Below are 21,391 nucleotides of genomic sequence, written 5' to 3'. Positions count from 1 at the left end.
ACCATAGCATAAAGATTATACAGGGTGACCCACATCAAAGTAGACCGCGCCAATAGGTCTAAATTACGATTTGAGGAACAAATCAGAAAATTTACGAATGAATCATTTTGAAAAATTTGAAAAGGCTACAGAATATTTTTTTGCAGAAAATGATAGATTTTTCGAGTATTATTTCCGCATTTTGGCGTTAAAGATTGGAGATAATCTAATATGATATGGGACGCTCTGTAGCTTGGCAAAGTTATGAAAACTAGTTTTGGAACCCGGGTTTCAGGAATGGGGTTAGACAGTTTTATGGATATCAATATTTTTGTTATGATACATTATTTCATTTGGTTTCTTCATATTCTCGTTTTTTTCGAATCTCTTAAATCAAAATCTACACAAATGTTAAGACCCCAAAATTGAAACTCGGGATCGAGTTTCGTTCAACAATACTCTTTTAAATTTCGGGCTCTGTACAAACTGTCTAGCAACATTCTACTCTAACCTTTCTGTGTTGGGAACCGGCCTAGCTTTACTTTGAAACAAAGCTTTCTAAAAGTTATCTTATTCAATTTAGACTCTTTAAACCAAGCTGAGACCATTTCTGGGACTCTACCGACTTACCGAGTTCCACAATTAAAATTGGAAACCAATCTGTCAAGGAGTTTATAGGGTGTGATTGGACATATACAAACCAACCAACCAAACACCAACCAAAGAAACCAAGCAGAGCTTGTTACTTTATGTATATGCTGGCTTGGCAACCCAGAGCAGCCCAAGTTACTAAAAGTTACTCCTGTCGTTTACCCGTAATTGAACGATTATACCTGGAAAAGTAATTTTCGCTATTAATGTCGACTCACTTAACTTAGAATTTCAAAATCAAACTAAAACATTCCCGTGGGTCTCCCAAGTTTCCCAATCGAAATTCGAGACAAATCGGTGCAGGGGTTCCTGAGGTATGATCGGACAAACAAACAGAGATCACAACTTTATATGTATATATAGATAAAGCTAAGCAATTTTTAGATATAAGTGTGTTAGATTTCTTGAACGTAATTGTTTCCAATGTACAGGGCGACCCATAAAGGATGAGACATCACAGACGACTGTACGGAATTTGTTATGTCCCCTCTTAAATATTTAGTGTTCCTGGCAGGCCCAAACTGACAAGAGGTACTTAAGCATTTCTACTGCAGGGGATAACATATGTGATTTATCAGAATTTTAACGACGATAAATTTCACATTATTGATCTAAATGGCTTGAAAAGTACAATTGTGAATCAGACATTGTCCTTTTGCCTGGAAGGTTTTTAAAATCAAGCATACAGTCCCTTAAAAAACCCCCCAGAAAATCGGGGAGTTACATAAACATATGAAAGACTTAAAACTATTTAAAGTTGTACGAGAGCTGGGAACTTTAGAATGGTGGATATCAGGATCAATGCTTAATCCTCTCTTTTTGCTAATCTCCAGACTAATATAATTTCGAAATTAGTCTCGAGATTAATTATTTTTATATCAACGAATTTGATTCTAGGAACTTCAGATTTGTTCGTTTTATTAACTGGAAGGGTCTTCAGTTAATTTCTTACCCTTTTATTTATCAAGACATTAGATAAAATTAGTTTTAAAAGAATCTCAAACGTATTATTACATACTTTTCTTCACCGATTAATTTACAAAATGGCCGAAAATAAATTCTTTATTTGTTAGAAATTGTGGAGGTCTCTCATTGGATAGAATTTATTTTCAAAGCTTTTATTAGTCAATACAATTTACGAACTATATTCCTGCACTTTCATTGGAGAAATCCAAAGAGAGAGAAAAAGAGTTGATTAAGGACTAAATTAAAAGTTTATAGAGTGGATATTCGAATTAAGCAGTCGGGCTTAAAGGTTATCCATTCTAAAGTTCCCAGCTCAGATCACATAGATTCAGCTCCTGCTGATAAACAGACATTTTTAAGACAGGGTTGGCTTTGAAGTGTCGCTTCGCCTTGGGCTTAAAGTTTCTATATCGATTTTGAGAGGAAACATTTTAACCTGTGGAATATAATATATTCGTTAAAATATGTTTTTTTCGGCGTAATCCGTATTCTACAGAATATATTGACGTAGGTAGAAGATAATTAATTATGTTGAAAGATAATGTGCATAAAAACAAATTTGTTTAATGGTTCCAAAGAAAAAACTTAATTTTTTTTAATGTAAAAATCTATATATTTTTAGTTAAAACATTGTAAAGTGAGTCATTCATTGTTTTAACCTAGATAACTGATTACTCGTCTCAATCCATTACTTTATAATCTCTTTATCTTTGTAACTCGAAGGTGTAAACCTGTGATATTTTAAAGGTTGACTTTGTAGACTTGATATATTAGAAATCGGAATTAAAAACATTAGCAATCATACTATCAATCAGAACATTATCAATCAGAACATTATCAATCAGAACATTATCAATCAGAACATTATCAATCAGAAAGAAAATTAGAAAATTAGAGTTTGAGGCGAGTTCTTTTTACAGGAGTAGTATATTTCTTGAAATTATGAAAATTTATCTATATATTGTCCTGGCGTTTCAAAATTTTTTTTGCCTTATTAGAAAATTTAGAAGGCCGCAGACATAAAGCAATTACTTTAAATTTTAATAATTAAAGGGAGTGTTCGCAAAAAATGAAAGGGGGTATAGGTTTACGGCGAAAAACAATCGCTTTTGATCGCAACTAATCTTTCTTCTATCTGTTGCGTCTATGAGGAGAAAATTGTTAAAAACGACTTATACTGAAGAACGTAGTCCATACAAATTTAGAAAGTTGCAATATTCAACTCGGATCGTAAACACATCAATTTAAATTCAAACAAATCATCAAAACGCCGAAATAGTTGGCCGCCAGATGTCTCTGCTCTTAATTCTTTGAATGATTACACGCGGCAGAGACAACAAGTGGAAAAAAGGCGTTTTAAGTACATTGTATTTGTGTATAAAACAAATAACAAATGAATGAAATATTAACTATATATATATGAATGCGTCGAAAAATAATCAATGGCTATAGGTTGTAATATACGAATGATTTGTTTTAAAATAAATTGATTTTTTTATGATACAAGTCGTATATTGCAACTTTCTGAATTTGTATGGACGCTACGTTCTTCAGCATAAGTCGTTTTTAACAATTTTCTCCTAACTGACGACTTAAATATCATCTTTGACTTTTGAGAAATGATAATTGATAAAAAGTGCATCTAAAAGAAATTGAAATCTATAAATAAGCTTTCAAACATGTGGTTTACATTCTTTGTATCATTAAAATTGAGGGAGATATTAAACATTTGAACAGTTTTGTTGATATTGATAATATCTCCATCAATTTTGAAGTTAAAAAAATGGTAGACAAAATTTGGAAATCCAGATATCAGAAGTTTTCGGTGTTTTGTGATACTACAAAATTATGTTTACGAAATAATCTGACATAGAACAAAGACGATATAGATTTAATTCCATGTTTTTGAGACTCTCTGTATCATACTTCTATCAAACTATCCTTATTACATTACATTAATTAAAGTCTTATCTTATGAAGATAGCTCTGTTAGAAGACTTTAACCTTTAAATCATTTTTAATGATTGAAAATAGCTACAGGGAGAACTAGCAGTGGAAATATCTTTTTCTTTAATTATTAATATTCTTTGCAACAAAACCATTTTTAGAAATAATCCTTGAACATTTTGAAGGCTTTTAGGGCACCGCGTTTTCTTTGCTGTAAGGGGCAATTTTTTCTTCGCAATTGTGTCACAATATTTTGCGTAGTTTTTTGTAACCATTTAAAAACATTCCTAATATTAAAAACATTTTTTCCAGGTAAAACTTTTAACTTAATAGACATGACCTTCCTTGTCTTAGTGTTAGAATTGCCACAAGAAAATTGGGCGGATCAGTTAAGCGTTTTTGACTTTTATTGAATTTCGATACAATATAGACAGAAAAGAAACCAAATTTATAGAAAGGTGTCAATAATTGCAGACTACAAATTTCTAGAAAGGTGTCAATAATTGCAAACTACAAATTTCTAGAAAGGTGTCAATAATTGCAAACTACAAATTTCTAGAAAGGTGTCAATAATTTCAGACTACAAATTTCTAGAAAGGTGTCAATGATTGCAGAACATAAATTTATAGAAAGGTGTCAATAATTGCAAACTAGAAATTTCTAGAAAGGTGTCAACAATTGCAGACTACAAATTTCTAGAAAGGTGTCAATAATTTCAGAATACAAATTTCTAGAAAGGTGTCAATGATTGCAGAACACAAATTTATAGAAAGGTGTCAATAATTGCAACTACAAATTTCTTGAAAGGTGTCAATAATTGCAGACTACAAATTTCTAGAAAGGTGTCAATGATTGCAGAACATAAATTTATAGAAAGGTGTCAATAATTGCAAACTAGAAATTTCTAGAAAGGTGTCAATAATTGCAGACTAAAAGTTTCTAGAAAGGTGTCAATAATTGCAAACTACAAATTTCTAGAAAGGTGTCAATAATTGCAGACTACAAATTTCTATGCGACACTTATATCTAAGTTAAAGGAAAGACAAAGATGACTTTATTGTTAAAGTTTAGATCTTCTAAATAAAGAAGACGACTTTACATTTAGTTGTAGAATTCGAGGCGAGTTTGAACTTCAAAGTGGCTGCCCCTTCAATTAGAGATTTACTATGGTACCAGAGATTCACTATGGTACCCTTTAACTTGGCTGCCCCTTCAACTAGAGATTCACTATGGTACCCTTCAACGTGGCTGCACCTTCAATTAGAGATTTACTATGGTACCCTTTAACGTGACTGCCCCTTCAGTTAGTTAGAGATTCACTATGGTACCAGAGATTCACTATGGTACCCTTTAACTTGGCTGCCCCTTCAATTAGAGATTCACTATGGTACCCTTCAACGTGGCTGCCCCTTCAATTAAAGAGGGGTATGCCCGATTCAAAATGGGACCCTCTAAAACCATTAGCTGATCAACAATGTTGAAATATCATTGCTTTTATAGTTTGAAAAGTAATTAATTCTGACTCTTTACTTAATTGTTGTTGTAATAATAAAGTTTTTTTTTCTTTTGCTGTGGCCTGTATCAAATGTTGAACCTGAAAGGCCGAAAACCGAATTAAACTTTTGAATTATTTTATTAAATGAGTTTCAGGTTATCAACCATCTTTCATCATTCAAGCCTCATCCTTTTAGAGTACGCTGAGTAATCTTGCACGGCACTACTATATAATAATTCCAAAATAAAAATGAACCTGTAGTTTTTTCAAAATATATTTGTTTGCACCAAAATGAAGTAACTATTAACTAATTTAAAAACTAAAAAATTATAAAGATCAAAAACTTTATTCAATTTTAGGAGAATTTTTAATCCGCAATTTCATGATCTCAGGTATACAACGTTTTATATTTGTTCCGAGGCAAATAAATAACATTTTATGCCTGGCTTCTTTCATATTTCACGGATTTCTTTAAAAATTCGCACATTTTACAATCAGATTGAATTGAATAAAGAAATTGAGTCTTTTCCACAAACTCAAATTTTTAAACCTCTATTTCTTTTCAACCTAATAGAGTAATCCTTTGATATTTCAAACTTAGACTTTTTGATCTAACAGAATGCATAGTTTGAAATATCTAAGGTCTACGACATTTGGTTGAGAAGATATAAAAATTAGAAAATAAGATTTTATTGCAAAAACTCATTTCCTTTATATATTCAACCACATTGTGTTATCATTTGGGACAATATGTTTCTTGTTGTGATTTTTACTTTTTTGGTTTCAAGTTTTTAAAAAACTTGGATTGAAACCTTAAACATACCAAAGAGTAAAAATCCAGGCCAAAAAACATATTGTTCCGCGTAATAACACGATGCAGTTGCATAAATAGATATTAATTGACAAAGTGAAACTGGGATTTTGATTGCAAGTAGGAAAACCAGTTATTTTTTGCAAATTGCTATACAAAATAAAATACATTTTTATTAAACCTGAAATTGTATCTTAGTTCCTCATTACATGTGATGTTACTTAAAAATATCAATAGAAAAAAATGTACCTAGTATTTATACTCACGCTGATTTTCAAAACATACAATTAATATTAAAAGATAGTTAGCGTTATTTAGACATTTTAAGGAAGAAAATGGATAAAATGATTTACTCCGTAATATTTATCAGACTAAAAACACATGTTTAAAATGCAAACAACATAAATACATACAAAACATTGTGTATACATAATAATGATTCTACGCTCTCCCCTTCCTTACCAAATTTATTTCTATAAGTTCTGACAAAAAAGTGATTGCTTTAGTTTTGGATTGCAGGCTAATACATACATACACTGTGTGTTTACTGTTCAAGGATTGTGAAAGTATGAAAATTTGAGTCAGGCTTAAAAGATGTCGTTCATAGAGTAATAATAGACAGAGATACAATTATACCATTATTGTATCTAATTATATATTTAGGTTTATTCTGAAGTAAATCCCATATTACAGAGGGATTAATTTAATATCTCTTCAATATCCCATAGAGGGATAATTTTCTTTGGGGAATCAAGTATTGTTCTAATATTGGACACTGAGATCAAGTTCCAATTTTTTTTTCTGAAATAATTCTATTTTTTGAATTGATCAAACATCTTTGTTATAAAAGATACACAGATAAAAAATGTTACGAACTGTATCCTCTGTAATTATTACTCTATGACATTGTTATTAAAAGTTTAGTTTCACATGCTCAGTTTTATGTTTACTGGTTTGATTGTTATACATATATTAGGAATAAATTACAGTTGGTATTAATATTGCTTTTTAGAATTTGGATAATCTACTCAAGTGAGATTTAATAGCTTTGGTGGATAATTGCGAGGGGTTTGAGGTGGGCGAATTATTGGATTGGTTAAATACAACAGGGGTATTTATTTCTTGAAAAAAATCATATTCGGATTATTTGGTCGGAGCGGCCAACAAAATTAAGGGTTTTTGGAAAATAAAATAAAAGGAAAATATTTTCAAATATTATTTCCTGAAATATCCTAAAATCCGTTAAATTATTAAAACAAATATATGGCGCAAAAGATTTCAGCTACAAATATGCTGTCGAGTGTCAAACAGCTACTGTTCTTTATTGGAGAGCAGATGAGAAGCAGCTGTTTATTGCAGAAGCTGCCTGATACAGAAAACTTGAAATACGCAGGGGTTCTCACTAGAAGGGGTATTTGTTGGGACTGAGATCTGTTTAAGAATATTTCTATCAACAAAGTTTGCTAAAACTTCAGTTTCTAACCGGGCCCAGCTACCATTCTTTACACCCTAAAATATATTATATAATATATATTATACCGTACCATGTTTGAAGCGTACTTGTAATCCACGGTTCAAGCCCCGCCAAATGCAAAATCAAAAACTGATGAATTGAGCCATACTGATGTGTCCTAATCGGACAAAACACCGTGTCTAAGGATAAACATTGTTGAGCAGTATTTCACAGCTGGGAAAATCAGGTTGCAAATAGATGATTCGAAAATTATAAATTTGAGGGTCAATAATCAGTTTCTTCAGACTTTAAACTTAAAATAATCTTGAAAAGACGACATTTTCAAACAAATTTTAGTACAAAAACTTTGAAGCTGAACATGTTGTTTTTTAATTTTGTTTGCTTTTCTCAGTTAGAATTTTACACCAATGTTAATGTTAATAATAAAAGAATATTTGGTCTTGTAATGAATACCTTGATAAAAAACCATTTGCTGGCAAACCGCTCCTTATTATGGATGACGAATATACCGTGGTCCTTCTTCATCCAACTAGCCAGCACCTTCTCATTCTCAGCCCTGCAATATGGATACTTTTACTATCTTACTCCTCAGTGTGATCATGTCTATTGCCATCGTCTTTATCATGATTAGTTTCAAGATGATTTTTATGATTATTTTCCTGATCAATGTTATGATTATTATTATGATCATTGCCAAGATCACTATGATTAGGACATTAACCATGATTGCTGTCACGAGTATTGTCATGATTTTCATTATGATCATGTTTATTGTCATCGTCATTATTATTGGGGCATGATCCTTAACATAATCATTGCTAGGATTACTGTCATATGATCATTATCACAATCATTGCCGAAAATTCAATGTGACCATAAGCATTGTAATGATTATTGCCATAATTAATTTTATGATAATATTGTTATAATTATTTTTTCATTGTAATAATCATAGATGATTATTACAATGAAAAAAACAATAAGAATAACGGACCAATAGAATAAGAATTATGGACACATAGAATAAGAATAATGGACACATAGAATAAGAATAATGGAACAATAGAATTAGAATAATGGACACATAGAATAAGAATAATGGACACATAGAATAAGAATAATGGAACAAAAGAATTAGAATAATGGACAAATAGAATAAGAATAATGGACACATAGAATAAGAATAATGGAAAAATAAAATTAGAATCATGGAACAATAGAATTAGAATAATGGAAAAATAGAATTAGAATAATGGAAAAAAAGAATAAGAATAATGGAACAACAGAATTAGAATAATGGACAAATAGAATAAGAATAATGGACAAATAGAATTAGAATAATGGACACATAGAATAAGAATAATGGAACAATAGAATTAGAATAATGGAACAATATAATTAGAATAATGGACAAATAGAATTAGAATAATGGACAAATAGAATTAGAATAATTGACAAATAGAATTAGAATAATGGACAATTAGAATTAGAATAATGGACAAGCATGGAGAAAATTTAACACCATGTCTTTTTTTTCTGAGACTGACCTGGGGGACACACTTCCATCCCTTGAGGTTGAGTGTGAGGGTGCTGGGGATGAGGCTGGTGAAGAGGACGGAGATGTACTGCTTGACCTCGGTCTTGCCTGGATAGTTTCCATCAACCTCCAGGTCTCAAGGGTAGAGAGGACATCACCAATACCCAGTTCATCTCTACAATATTTTCAAATTTATTTAAAACTAAAGTTTTTATTTGTTTTTTTTCCAAGCCAATTAAAAAGAATTTAAATCAAGACACCAAGTCCTTTCCAAAAAAAAATCTTTACTTTAAAAACGAGGAAAAATGCCAAAATGGAGAAAAGTTACCTGAGAAATGTGACGAACATGAGATCATATCCCCCTTTACTTAACTCACTCTTAGTATTCACTCCCCCCGCTCCTCCCTTCTCTCCCTTCAATCCAAACTGTCGCTTGAGCCGCAGGAGAGGAGACAGCAGCTTGTTCTTGTCGTTGTGTCTACTCCTAGTGTGGCAGTCGATTGCTAGTCTCGAGGTTTTTGTTGTGCGACATTGAGGACATTTGTATTGGAAGCAATCAATATGCTTGTTCTCGACATGGCTGAAAAAAAATTAATTTAAAATCATATTTTTGTATATTATTTTGTTACAAGGACTGTAGAGTGGAGAACTTCCATATATACTTTTAGTCTCTGTACTTATATACTTTTAGTCTCATTACTTTGTACTTGTATACTTTTAGTCTCATTACTTTGTACTTGTATACTTTTAGTCTCATTACTTTGTACTTGTATACTTTTAGTCTCATTACTTTGTACTTGTATACTTTTAGTCTCATTACTTTGTACTTAAATACTTTAAGTCTCATTACTTTGTACTTGCATACTTTTATCCGTTTCATGGGATAACCTTCAGTATATCGATTTGATATTCAGCAAAACAAAATAGCAAACAAATATATTACAATAAAATATGTCGTTTGATCTATAAATGTCATATTGTCTGTTCTAATATTATTGACAATAATTGAATTTTCAAAATTCTAGAAACTAAAAGGGACTGTACACTGTGATTATATTTGTAGAGTGGTATATCTGATTAGGGGTTTTTGAGAGGATAAATTAAGACTGACTGACTTTCTTTAAGTCGGAAACGAGAAAATAGTTAGAAATTCTATTAAAATAGCGCCAAAGAAAAATTGGGTAATTTTTTTCTTAATTGGCATAATTTAATGGTTAAAATAAGGTGAGCTACGGATTTATGCTGCAGAAACATTTATGAAAGTAATAACGAGAATTTCACACTTTTATGACGATATATTCATAGGGGTACCATTGGGAATCAGGCACTTATTAACGGAGGGTCATTTGAAAACCGTCCTTAAACAACAAGAAATAACATTAGGAAAAAATCTTTTTTTGTCAGAGTGATAAACTCATGGACTAGTTTGAAAGATTAAATAAAGAAGTCTTACAGTGGCGTAAATAAGGGGGGTTAATGGGATTCTTTACCCCCCCCCCCCTAGAATCCTGGGGATTATCCATGAATCTTGGTGTTGATTACCCTCCCCCCCACTCTAGAATCTTGAAGGTAATTACCCCTAAACTACACAGGCCCTGAATAGCAGGGATTACTCCACTGCACTTACTGCCCCTACAAGTTACAGTTGCCCACTCCAAAAAAGTAATTCCCTCTGTTGATTAGTCTGCTTTTAACACCTTTAAATCCTTTATTAGAAGAATATCTATATGAGTATTAAATATTCCTTGCATAAAACAATGCCTTGATTTGTAAAAGCAAGATTTCAAGTGAATTCAAGTTTCATGCAAATAAGTCAATTCCCGATTCACAGCAGTACCCTTAAAGGGAGTGTTCGCAAAAAATGAAAGGGGGTGTAGGCTTAATGCAATAAAAAAGCGCTTTTGATCGCTACTAATCTTACTTCTATCTGTTGCGTCTATAAGGAGAAAATTGATAAAGACGTCTCATACCGAATAACATGGCGTCCATACAAATTGAGAAAATTGCAACATACGACTTAGACCGTAAAGAAATCAATTTAATTTCAAACAAATCATTCAGATACTACAACCTATAGTCATTGATTATCTTTCGCCACATTTGTATAAATTTGATATTTCATACTAGTTTTGATTTTGTTTTTAAAAATAATATTTAGCTTACAACTTGTTTTCGAACATTCCAGGAAAATATGAAAATGTCGTCTTCCTTATCAAAAATCCTCGAAACAGGAATAAATGTTTTTATAAGTAACTCTCAGATCATAACAATTAAAAAATATTATGAAAAATCAACTATATATAAATGTGGCGAAAGATAATCGATGACTATAGGTTGTAATATCTGAATGATTTGTTTAAAATTAAATTGATTTTTTTACGGTCTTAGTCGTATGTTGCAATTTTCTCAATTTGTACGGTCGCTACGTTCTTCGGTAAGAGACGTCTTTAACAATTTTCTCCTTATAGACGCAACAGATAGAAGTAAGATTAGTAGCGATCAAAAGCGCTTTTTTATCGCATTAAGCCTATACCCCCTTTCATTTTTCGCGAACACTCCCTTTAAGAAAGAATCATACAGAGGATATTCTAAAGTAATAGGCAATGTCATTACAATTAGATGTTTTTTTTTTAATAGAAAAAAAAGGATATGGACAATGAAGAATACATTTTTAACTTCTAAATAATGTCATGTCCATATTAGATTTATTTAAGATCTTAACATACTACATTGACGACAAGAAAATTTTAGAAATTAGAAATTAGAATATAAATAAAGACCAATATTTTTTTCAAAGTTTTGCAGAGTAGCTTTTCTAAAGATTTAAAAAAGTAATATCTTTTTCCTCTTAGAGTAAAACTATTTTTTATGTTACTAAAATAAATTTAGTTTTTTTACAGATCTTTGTTGTTAATGTAAAATGAATGACTATAATGAAGGATATAAGACAAGGTGAAAGTTGAATGGTAGGAAATGAAAACCAATAATTTGATATACATAATGATATTATCAGAAATTTCGTTTTTGAGTTGGATTCATGTAAGCGCTCATTTATGAAGAACTTGCTGAAGGGCCCGACGTGGGTTGTAAAATAAAAAAATAAAATAAAAAAATTTACTCCCCCCTACAGAATCCTTGTTTACGCCCCTGAAGTCTAAATCCATAACTGTATTCAAAAACAGTGACATGCAAAAAATTTCGAGAATTTATTGTACAGAAGCACTTTTCTATTACCAAAAATGGTGTTTAAGGTTTCAGAAATAAAGAAAGTTCCATAATTCAAAATCTTTTAAATTTAACAATTTTTGTTAAAGTACATTCTTTGTAATAAAATATGAAATAACTGTGCAAATTGATAATTGCAGATGTTTAAAATTGTGTAATTTCCGCCCCTCCCCCCCTCCTCCCCTTCTCCCCTTAATTAACTTTTCCAAGTGTCCTAAAGAACATAAACAATTTGAAAAAATGTGAGTTTTATGCTATAACTTGATTTATATGATCAAAAGCTCTCTTTTCTAACTTTCTGTATTTATTTCATTACGTCCAGGGGTTCTCACGAAAAGATGATACTTCAAAGACGACCACGAAATTCATGACATTCTCTGCAGGTAAACTATTTTATTTCTTATAAAATAATCTTAAAATATTCCATTTAAAGACTACTGAGCAACCTAGTTCATCCTTTAAGTTTCAGACCGTTATTCTAGATAGTCCCATTCTTATGGATAACTCATGTAAATAATTTCTTTTTTGGAACAAACTTTTCCAGCAGATTTTACAATTCAATAAGTTTCATGCAAAACATTTTCATTGTTTTCAGTAACAGCGTTTAATAACATTTTGTAAAAAATAAAAAATGAAAAAATTGGGCTATTTTTAGGAAATTACATTTGAAAAATACGTCACTCTGAATTTTTTGCAAAAATACTGTTTCTAGATCACAGATGTTTTGAACACGTCAAAGTTAACTAGTATTAAGAAGAAAAGATTTAAAAACAAAAACATTTTATCCTAGAATTTGGTTTCTCTATCAGTAGGGGAAAAAATATATATATCATAATCATCTCTGTTATGAAGAAAATTATTCTAAACCAATGATGCAGTGATAACCAGAAAAGTGTGGAATAGGAAGACGACATTAGAGCAATACCTCAGTGAATTTGATGTTGTTACAAAGCAGATAGTTTCATAGTGACTAATTAAATCACTTATAAAGATAAATAAATCTGTTTTTACCGCAAAATTGCAGTGTCTATTGTTTATTGGACTATTTAAAAAGATAACTTAAGTTTTAAAGTCGTCTTCCTATTCCTATTTTCTTGAGTGAAAAGGATTAATTTAACTATTGACTGTTACCTGATAGCTTTGGGTTTAGTGTTGAATTTGATGCTACATACTGTACAATTGTATTTCTTATCTTCATGGGTTATGTACGGACCAAGCATTGAATCTATATCCTGTACAGTTAGGTTCCAAATCCCTGTGTTTACTGCCGGAGATTCAGAATTCCTGCTTTCCGGCACTTTATCCCGTTTAGTTTTCGTACTCTGGGTTCTACGATTGGGTTTGGCGCATTTTTCTTCTATTTGTGCGTAGTTTTCACTAAATTCTGCGTAGTTTTTACTTGATTTTCCGCAGATTTCACTAGATTTTGCGTAGTTTTCGTTAAATGTTGCGTAGTTTTCACTTGATGAACTAAACCTAACATAATCCTCCTCCCGACCTAAGACTAAGTAGGGAGATCTAGATGGGGACCTAGATCTAGGTTCCAGAGATACAAGATCACATCGAACCTTGAGCCGAGGCTGCCTAATCTCTGATTGGCTAGTTGCGGCCGCAAACCGGGGTAGGCTTAGATCCAGAGGAGCAGTCTGAAATAATAAAATTGAAAATATTTAACAAAGTATTGTGTACAATATGGCGGAATAAGAGGACATCCCTTCGCACTCGCCAATTATATCGTTAAAAGGGGACTGGCATTGCAATTTAATTTCCGTTTTAAAAGAGGAAAATGTCGAACTCACAACGCGCCCATTTGACCGTAAGCTGATATCAATATTTTGGAATTTATTGTCGTTTGTAAGTGTTTATTTCAGGTAATTTCCGCTATTGTTTTAAACCAGATATCTGTAAGCCATAGAAAAAAAATCTATTTTCGACGATGTTAGATTTCTTATCTTAAGGGTATCTTAGTGAATCGGAAAGACATGCCAATCAGTAAATCGGACATGCCAATCAGTAAATCGGACATGCCAGTCTGTAAATGTCGAATTGGACATGCCAGTCTGTAAATGTCGAATCGGACATGCTAGTCTGTAAATGTAGAATTGGACATGCCAGTCTGTAAATGTAGAATCGGACATGCCAGTCTGTAAATGTAGGATAAGACATGTCAATCTGTAAATGTAGAATCAGACATGCCAGTCTGTAAATGTAGAATTGGACATGCCAGTCTGTAAATGTAGAATTGGACATGCCAGTCTGTAAATGTAGAACCAGACATGCCAGTCTGTAAATGTCGAATCGGACATGCCAGTCTGTAAATGTAGAATAAGTCATGCCAATCTGTAAATGTAGAATCGGACGTGCCAGTCTGTAAATGTAGAATAATTCATGCCAATCTGTAAATGTAGAATAAGACATGCCAATCTGTAAATGTAGAATAAGACATGCCAATCTGTAAATGTAGAATAAGACATGCCAATCTATAAATGTAGAATAAGACATGCCAGTCTGTAAATGTCGAATCGGACATGCCAGTCTGTAAATGTAGAATCGGACATGCCAATCTGTAAATGTAGAATGGGACATGCCACTCTATCTGTTTAAAATAGTTTGAAAATAGGATCTACGAGAAGTTTGAACTTGTGAGCTCTACATTTTAAAATTAACCGTTTCAAACTATTTCAATAAATGCATTTTAAAAAAATCATTTTCAATTTATTTAATGCAGTATTCGCGCCCTTCTTTCTAGGCTTTTAGGGCGCTTCGCGCCCATCTTCTATTTGAATTGTGAACATGTTCTTTTTGTTTTCATTTCAAAACAAAGAAAAAAATTTCGCAGATTTTTAAAAAAAAATTCGCGGATTTTCAAGAATTAAAATTTTTTTTTACAAAATTAAAAACCTTTAAAACACATTCTTTAAAATTTGTATCATTCGTAAACCTTCCCTGTGGTCACGTGATGTCTCACAAAAAATTTGGGCCCGATCGGTTCAGCCGTTTTGACGTTTATTGGATACAAACAAACAGACAAACAGACAAACAAACACCCAGACAAGCCAAATTTATATATAGACTAGCCTTAGAGGGCGCTTCGCGCCCATCTTCTAAATTAATTGTGAACATGTTCTCTTTGTGTACATCGTAAAACAAAACAAAAATAATTCGCGGATTTTCACAAAAAATTTCGTGGATTTTCAAAATTTTCAAAAATTTAATGAAGATCGAATTTTGATGGAGACAAATATTTAAAATTTCAATCATTCATAAACCTTCCCTGGGGTCCCTAGATGTCCCACAAAAAATTTGGGCCCGATCGGTTCAGCCGTTTTGACGTTTATTGGATACAAACAGACAGACAGACAGACAGACAGACAAGCCAAATTTATATATAGATGCAGTCTTTCTTTTCCACAATTAACTAAACCACTAATTTCAAATCAAATCTAAAACATAAATAAAGTCGTCTCTAAAGTCTCTAAAGTCTCATCCTTTGTGGGTAAACCTGTACACTATGGGTAGATACAGAAACTAGGCATTTGCCATTTTCTGTTGTGCGCACATGCCCCGTAAAATTCCAAAACAGAGCGAGGGGAATTGAATTTTGTAGATCCAGAAAAATAGAATCTGTGAGATGCCTGCGTAGAGACTGGCAGCGGTGGGGTCTGAAATGTAAGACATGTGGACGCAGCGCTCGGTACCTTAGCCTGTCCTAGCCGCAGAATGTGTCATAACTTAACCTAGTTCGTGGCCGCAGCGCTCGGCCCAGAAAGTGTCTCAACCTAACCTAACCCTAAATAGATACTAATTTAATTATTTTCCTGGATCTACAAAATTCAATCCCCCTCTCTCTGATATGGAATTTTACGGGGCATGTGCGCACAACAGAAAATGGCAAATCCCCAGAAACTATTACTTCTCTTAATGAATAAAGGCGACTCTACCTGAGTTGAACAAAAAGTTAGATGGTCGGACACCTCGGTTTGCTTGATGAGCTCTACCCCTGAAGCTGCGAGCAGCATATCGAGGCGCGAGCGCTTTCCAGTCACATGGCTGGCTTTACGCACGGTAGGGTCGTGCACGCTTACCGAACCTCTCGTCTCATCTATGCACAAGTCTCCTAAAAAATCATACATATTGTAATTTTACAATGGAGTTTCTGTCACAAACTAAAATTGTCTAATCCCTATATCTTTGCAACCTGATTGTGCAAACATTTGATATTTTAAACCTAGGCTATTTGATCTAGCAGAAATCATAGTTTAAATATCTGAGAGGTTATCTACGCCATTGGGCTGCAATGATCTAAGATGAAAAATCTAAGTTTGTGGCAAAGACTTAATTCCTTTTTGTAACTACAGTTTTAACTTCAAATTTCTACTTCTTTTCGTATTTTTTTAAAGTGTAAAATGTTAACTTAACAACTTAACAATTGAAAAATCAAGGCCACACAACCGTTAAAAATTTAGATATATTATTTAGATATATTATTTAGATATATTATCATCATTTTTTTAAATTTTGTTTCAACATTTAAAACATTACCTTGGGAGTAAACATCTGGACTCTCCACTTCTATCTGGGTATTCGTCATTCTTCATCAGTATCTGTAAACACAAATAGTAGTACGTTATATTGTAAACAAATACTGCAGTACGTTATATTGTAAACAACCACTGCAGTACGTTATATTGTAAACAAAAATTGTAGTAAGTTAAATTATTAACAAAAATTTGCATAACTTTATATTGTAAACAAACATTGCAGTACACTATATTGTAAACGTAACGGTATGTTATATCGTGAACAAACATTGCAGTAAGTTATATTGTAAACAAACATTGCAGTAAGTTATATTGTCAACAAACAGTTACAGTACGTTATATTGTAAACAAAAATTGCAGTAAGTCGTATTGTAAACAAACGTTGTAGTAAGTTTAATTGTAAAAAAATATTGCATCAAGTTATATTGTAAGCAAACAGTTGCAGTACGTTATATTATAAACAAACATTGCAGTACGTTGTATTGAAAACAAAGTTGCAGTAAGTTTAATATTAAACAAAAATATTTCAGTAAGCAAACAGTTGCAGTACGTTATTTTGCAAACAAACATTGCATAACGTTATATTGTGAACAAACGTTGCAATAAGTTTAATTGTAAAAAAATATTGCATTAAGTTATATTGTAACCAAACATTGCAATTTGCACTACGTTATTTTGCAAACAAACTTTGCAGAAATTTATGTTGTAAACATACAGTCGCGGTACGTTGCATTGTGAACAACACTGCAGTACCTTATGTTTAAAAAGCTTTATTATTATTGATCTATAAAAAAACAAACATTATTTTTTGATTTAAGAGATGAATTATCGTTATGAAGATGGTTGCTCCCCCCGCCATACCCCCTACCCCCGGGAAGAGTTACGTATTTGGTCTCGTTCTTATATAACCGTATACTGTTCGTATGGTTTCCAACGCATTTGGAAACCACAGTATTGACGTCAAATATTCACATATTTACAAGGGTGTGAACCAAAAATTCAGTGCTTAGGATCCACATGATTTTGATACGGATCCGGGGATCCGGATATGGAAAAATATGGATCTGGAACCTGATCCAGGTCATGAACATTTCTTCAAGATTTGATGATTTTTTAACAGAAGAAATATCTTAAAATCATTTTCCTTCCTTTTTACTCATTTTTATGCTAAACATGGATGAACCATAAAGTTAAGGAAAGTTTTGATAATCTCTGTTTTTTAAACAGTTCAGATTTGGGTTTTAAGAAGAAAAAGATTTTTTCCAGTTTTTTGTCGATATTTTACCATTGGATCCGCATATTTTTGCGGATCCTGTAAGCCAAAATGTTGCGGATCCAAAGGATCCGGATCTTTAGAACTGAGTCCAAAATCTAAGTAAAAATATATCTTTAAATGGTGGAAAGTGATGAAAGATACTGATGAAGCCCCAACTTATAATGCTACAAAGCTCGCTGCAAGACGTAGGCAATAACAGGGGGGGGGGGGCGTAAACTCAAAATTTCTTACGTGCGTTTGAATTCATCGATGTAATATATTACCTAATTACATTACTACATTACAATATATGAACTAAATGTATGTGTGTAGAAAATCTACTATTATGCAAGCCTCTGTGCGTACAATAAATAGTATTCAGGCATATGCAGTATCACGTACTTTCCTTAGCATTCAACAAACACAGAATTCTTTCACCTGTGGAAAGTTTAGTAAACAGGGCAACAATAATCTCTAAAATAAACTCTACGGTTCATCACCCCCCCCCCCCCCCCCCCCCCCCCCCCCCCCTCCACTTAATTCTTACAGAAGATAGTTATTATAGCCAACAAAAAGACGGGCTTGGGTGATTTATTCGAAAACCCCAGTCCTGTACTTTACATTATTTTACAAACATAGGTTTGGTCACACACAAAGCGTATTTTTTCACCTGTCTGATTGAAAAGTTTTAAATAAACCGATTTTAAAACCAACTTCACCTTAAAAGCATAACAGTAACACTTTAATACTTTAAGTGAAATTAAATTTGAATTTAAACATTTGAAAATTATTTTTTCTAGAAATGAAGAGTAGAGTCCTCCTTAAAATCCGCTAATCTCCTAAATTGTTTCATTACCTTTTCCTGTAAAATCTATATTTCGACTGCAACATAAAAATTGCAATTTACATCTGTGCAAAATGTTGCTCTAATTAACGAGATTAAAATCATTGTCTAATACGTATAATCTAAAAAAACTAATGCGCAAAAGAATATCTAAAAAAGAGAAACTACCTTTTTAGCAGATATATGCTAATATGTTTTTTTAAATGTAGAAGATTGTGCAATTGTCCATAGAAAAAACATCCCTTACTTCAGAAAGCTTTCTAAAAGATTAAAGAAAACAATCTAAGGTATTAAAGACGGAATTTTGTTCAAACAAAAAAATTTGATCATAAAATTTACATTTTTTCCTATATTTAAATAACTAATGTGGTTAGCATATATATCAATACAAAATCGTTTACTGATCTGATGATATAATATGCAGAGGCTGACATATATTTCAATACAGTCTCCGGTCCTATAATATTGTGTATTATACCAGAGTTTTATTGTTTTAAACCCTCAAAACATAAATATTAATAGAATAAATGAAATGATGAGACTATTCAAGCAATAGGTAAATTTTATAACATTGCAAAAATTATAATATTTTGTGATACTAGGTTATAATCATATAAAAATAATCAAAATTTTACATGATTATGAAATTTAGTTCTTTGGGCTGTTTTTTATGCCAATGAATCACTAAACTTACACTGTAGTAATAAAGATGTTATTAAATTTAAATTTGAAGTTCTAATCAATAATTTGTTCAACTATTGACTGAATACAAATATCTAGCTATCCTTTCTTTTATTTTACGGTTTTAAACCGCATGTCACGTTGAAAATATTAAATTTTAGTTTAAAAAACATGTTTTATTCTTTTAATTTTAAAAAATTCAAATTTGAAATATAGATGTTATTATCATCATCAGTTAAATATTTATTCCTGATGACCTTGAAAAAATCATAAACAAGGGGGGCCTGGGTTGGGGCGAGAAAACGGAAATTTACAACTAAAACAGGGGAAGATGAAGATGCTTTCATTCGCTTACAAAGTTTTGAAATTTTAAGAATTTTTTTAATCTCCCCGGCCCCACACCTTTCTACAAAATAACAAAATTGCGACTTAAATTTAATGTAAGGGAGCTGATAAATATACTTAAGATTTTGTTAATATTTATTTCAATTATTTTCATCAAAATTAAGCATGAATAATATAATTATCTATTTATTTAGTTGACGATTAAATATTCTAAAACAAATATTTGCAGATGAAATATAAGTAGATACTTCATTAAATATTTATACTGTACCCAGTGGGAGGGGTATGCATTTTCCAGCAATATTAAAGTAAAATTCCATCTAAAACAAAAATTTTATATTTTAAACAAAATTTGATTTAAGCTTGTAGCGCTTAACTCCTAAATTATCACAAAGGAATTGAGTTTTTGCAAGTAGCAACAAACTTAAATTTTCTAACCCCTATATCTTTGCAACCTGATGATGTAATTTCAAACTTAAGACTTATTGATCTACCAGAATTAAAAGTTTGAAATATCAAAGGTCTAGGAAAATAAGAATTAGAAAATCTGAGTTTGTGGCAAAAACTCAATTCCTTAAAATATTTTTTATACTGTGCCCCCCCCCCTGACATAGCTAAATTTAAGTGAACTCATTGGACTTTGTTCTGCAGTGATAACGTCAAAGTTGATGAAATGATGTCAATGCATTCATTTAAAAGAGTTCAATGAATACATATCTTGGGAATCCTAAAAACTAATAATGAGCTGACTCCGTTTTAATAAACTGCCCATTACACCTTTAGACTGTTAGACAATTGTAAAAGGGATTCTTCTGTTGGGAGGTTACAAGGAGTTCTGAGGGTGACACTGTTGGGAGGTTACAAGGAGTTCTGAGGGTGACACTGTTGGGAGGTTACAAGGAGTTCTGAGGGTGACACTGTTGGGAGGTTACAAGGAGTTCTGAGGGTGACACTGTTGGGAGGTTACAAGGAGTTCTGAGGATGACACTGTTAGAAGGTTACAAGGAGTTCTGAGGGTGACACTGTTGGATTTAAAACCTGTTCATAAAATGCTAATCTCTGTTTGTTTGTCTGTTCTTAGGTCCGATCATAACTCATGAACCCCTTGACCGATTTATCTCAAATTTTGATTGTGGAACTCGGTAAAACTCGGCCGAATGTTCAAAGCTTAAATTAAAAGTTTAATTTCTAAACTATCTATTTTGGATTTCCTCCGAAGAGAAACTAAAATCCTTCAGTTTAAAAGTTATCAGGTTGGATATCGATCTTATCGAATTACCAGCTAAAATTTTTATCCCCGTAGGCATGAAGTTAATATTCGTCTTATATTTATATATTAATTTTGACCTCGTTTTAAAACAAACTCTAAATATTTGAAATTTTTCCTTTTGGAAATAAAACTCAAAAAGTTTGCAGTTAAAAATGATTATAAAAACTAAATTAAAAAACTTTTCTATCAACAGCACAATTGTGGCAGTTAAAGTAACATTTAGAACATTTTCAATAAGAATTATGGGCGCGAAGTATCCCGAAGCCCAGTAAGGATATATACAGGTAAACACTCTTTAATGACTGAAGGCTAGGAAAGGAAAGGCAAATAGTTAGGAGACAGTGTACGGTTGCGGAGGGCCGGGGGGGAG

At 32.0% G+C, this 21,391-nt stretch overlaps 1 protein-coding gene across 3 annotated transcripts in view; it reads right to left on the bottom strand.

The window, feature by feature from the left end:
* Window positions 1–6,189: 6,189 nt before the first annotated feature.
* LOC111708031 (uncharacterized) overlaps window positions 6,190–21,391 on the bottom strand; it is a 25,381-nt gene continuing 10,179 nt past the window's right edge. The window contains exons 2-9 of one of the 3 annotated variants that reach the window (XR_002766576.1): window positions 16,628–16,689; window positions 16,027–16,202; window positions 13,217–13,731; window positions 9,189–9,440; window positions 8,871–9,035; window positions 7,777–7,879; window positions 6,747–7,358; window positions 6,190–6,435 (exon numbers count right to left, since the gene is read on the bottom strand). Coding sequence is in view for 1 of the 3 variants with exons in the window: in XM_023481274.1 (XP_023337042.1) it covers window positions 7,200–7,358; window positions 7,777–7,879; window positions 8,871–9,035; window positions 9,189–9,440; window positions 13,217–13,731; window positions 16,027–16,202; window positions 16,628–16,676 (1,419 nt within the window). In the remaining 2 variants the exon portion in view is untranslated. Of the gene's footprint in view, window positions 7,359–7,776; window positions 7,880–8,870; window positions 9,036–9,188; window positions 9,441–13,216; window positions 13,732–16,026; window positions 16,203–16,627; window positions 16,690–21,391 lie in introns of all 3 variants that reach the window. The other 2 variants (XR_002766577.1, XM_023481274.1) reach the window with 2 other exon arrangements.

The sequence above is a fragment of the Eurytemora carolleeae genome, unplaced genomic scaffold (genome assembly GCF_000591075.1).
Source record: "Eurytemora carolleeae unplaced genomic scaffold, Eaff_2.0 scaffold5, whole genome shotgun sequence".
Taxonomy (NCBI): domain Eukaryota; kingdom Metazoa; phylum Arthropoda; class Copepoda; order Calanoida; family Temoridae; genus Eurytemora; species Eurytemora carolleeae.
The sequence above is the reverse complement of the archived record's forward strand: the minus strand, read 5'-3'. Positions and strand labels throughout refer to the sequence as shown.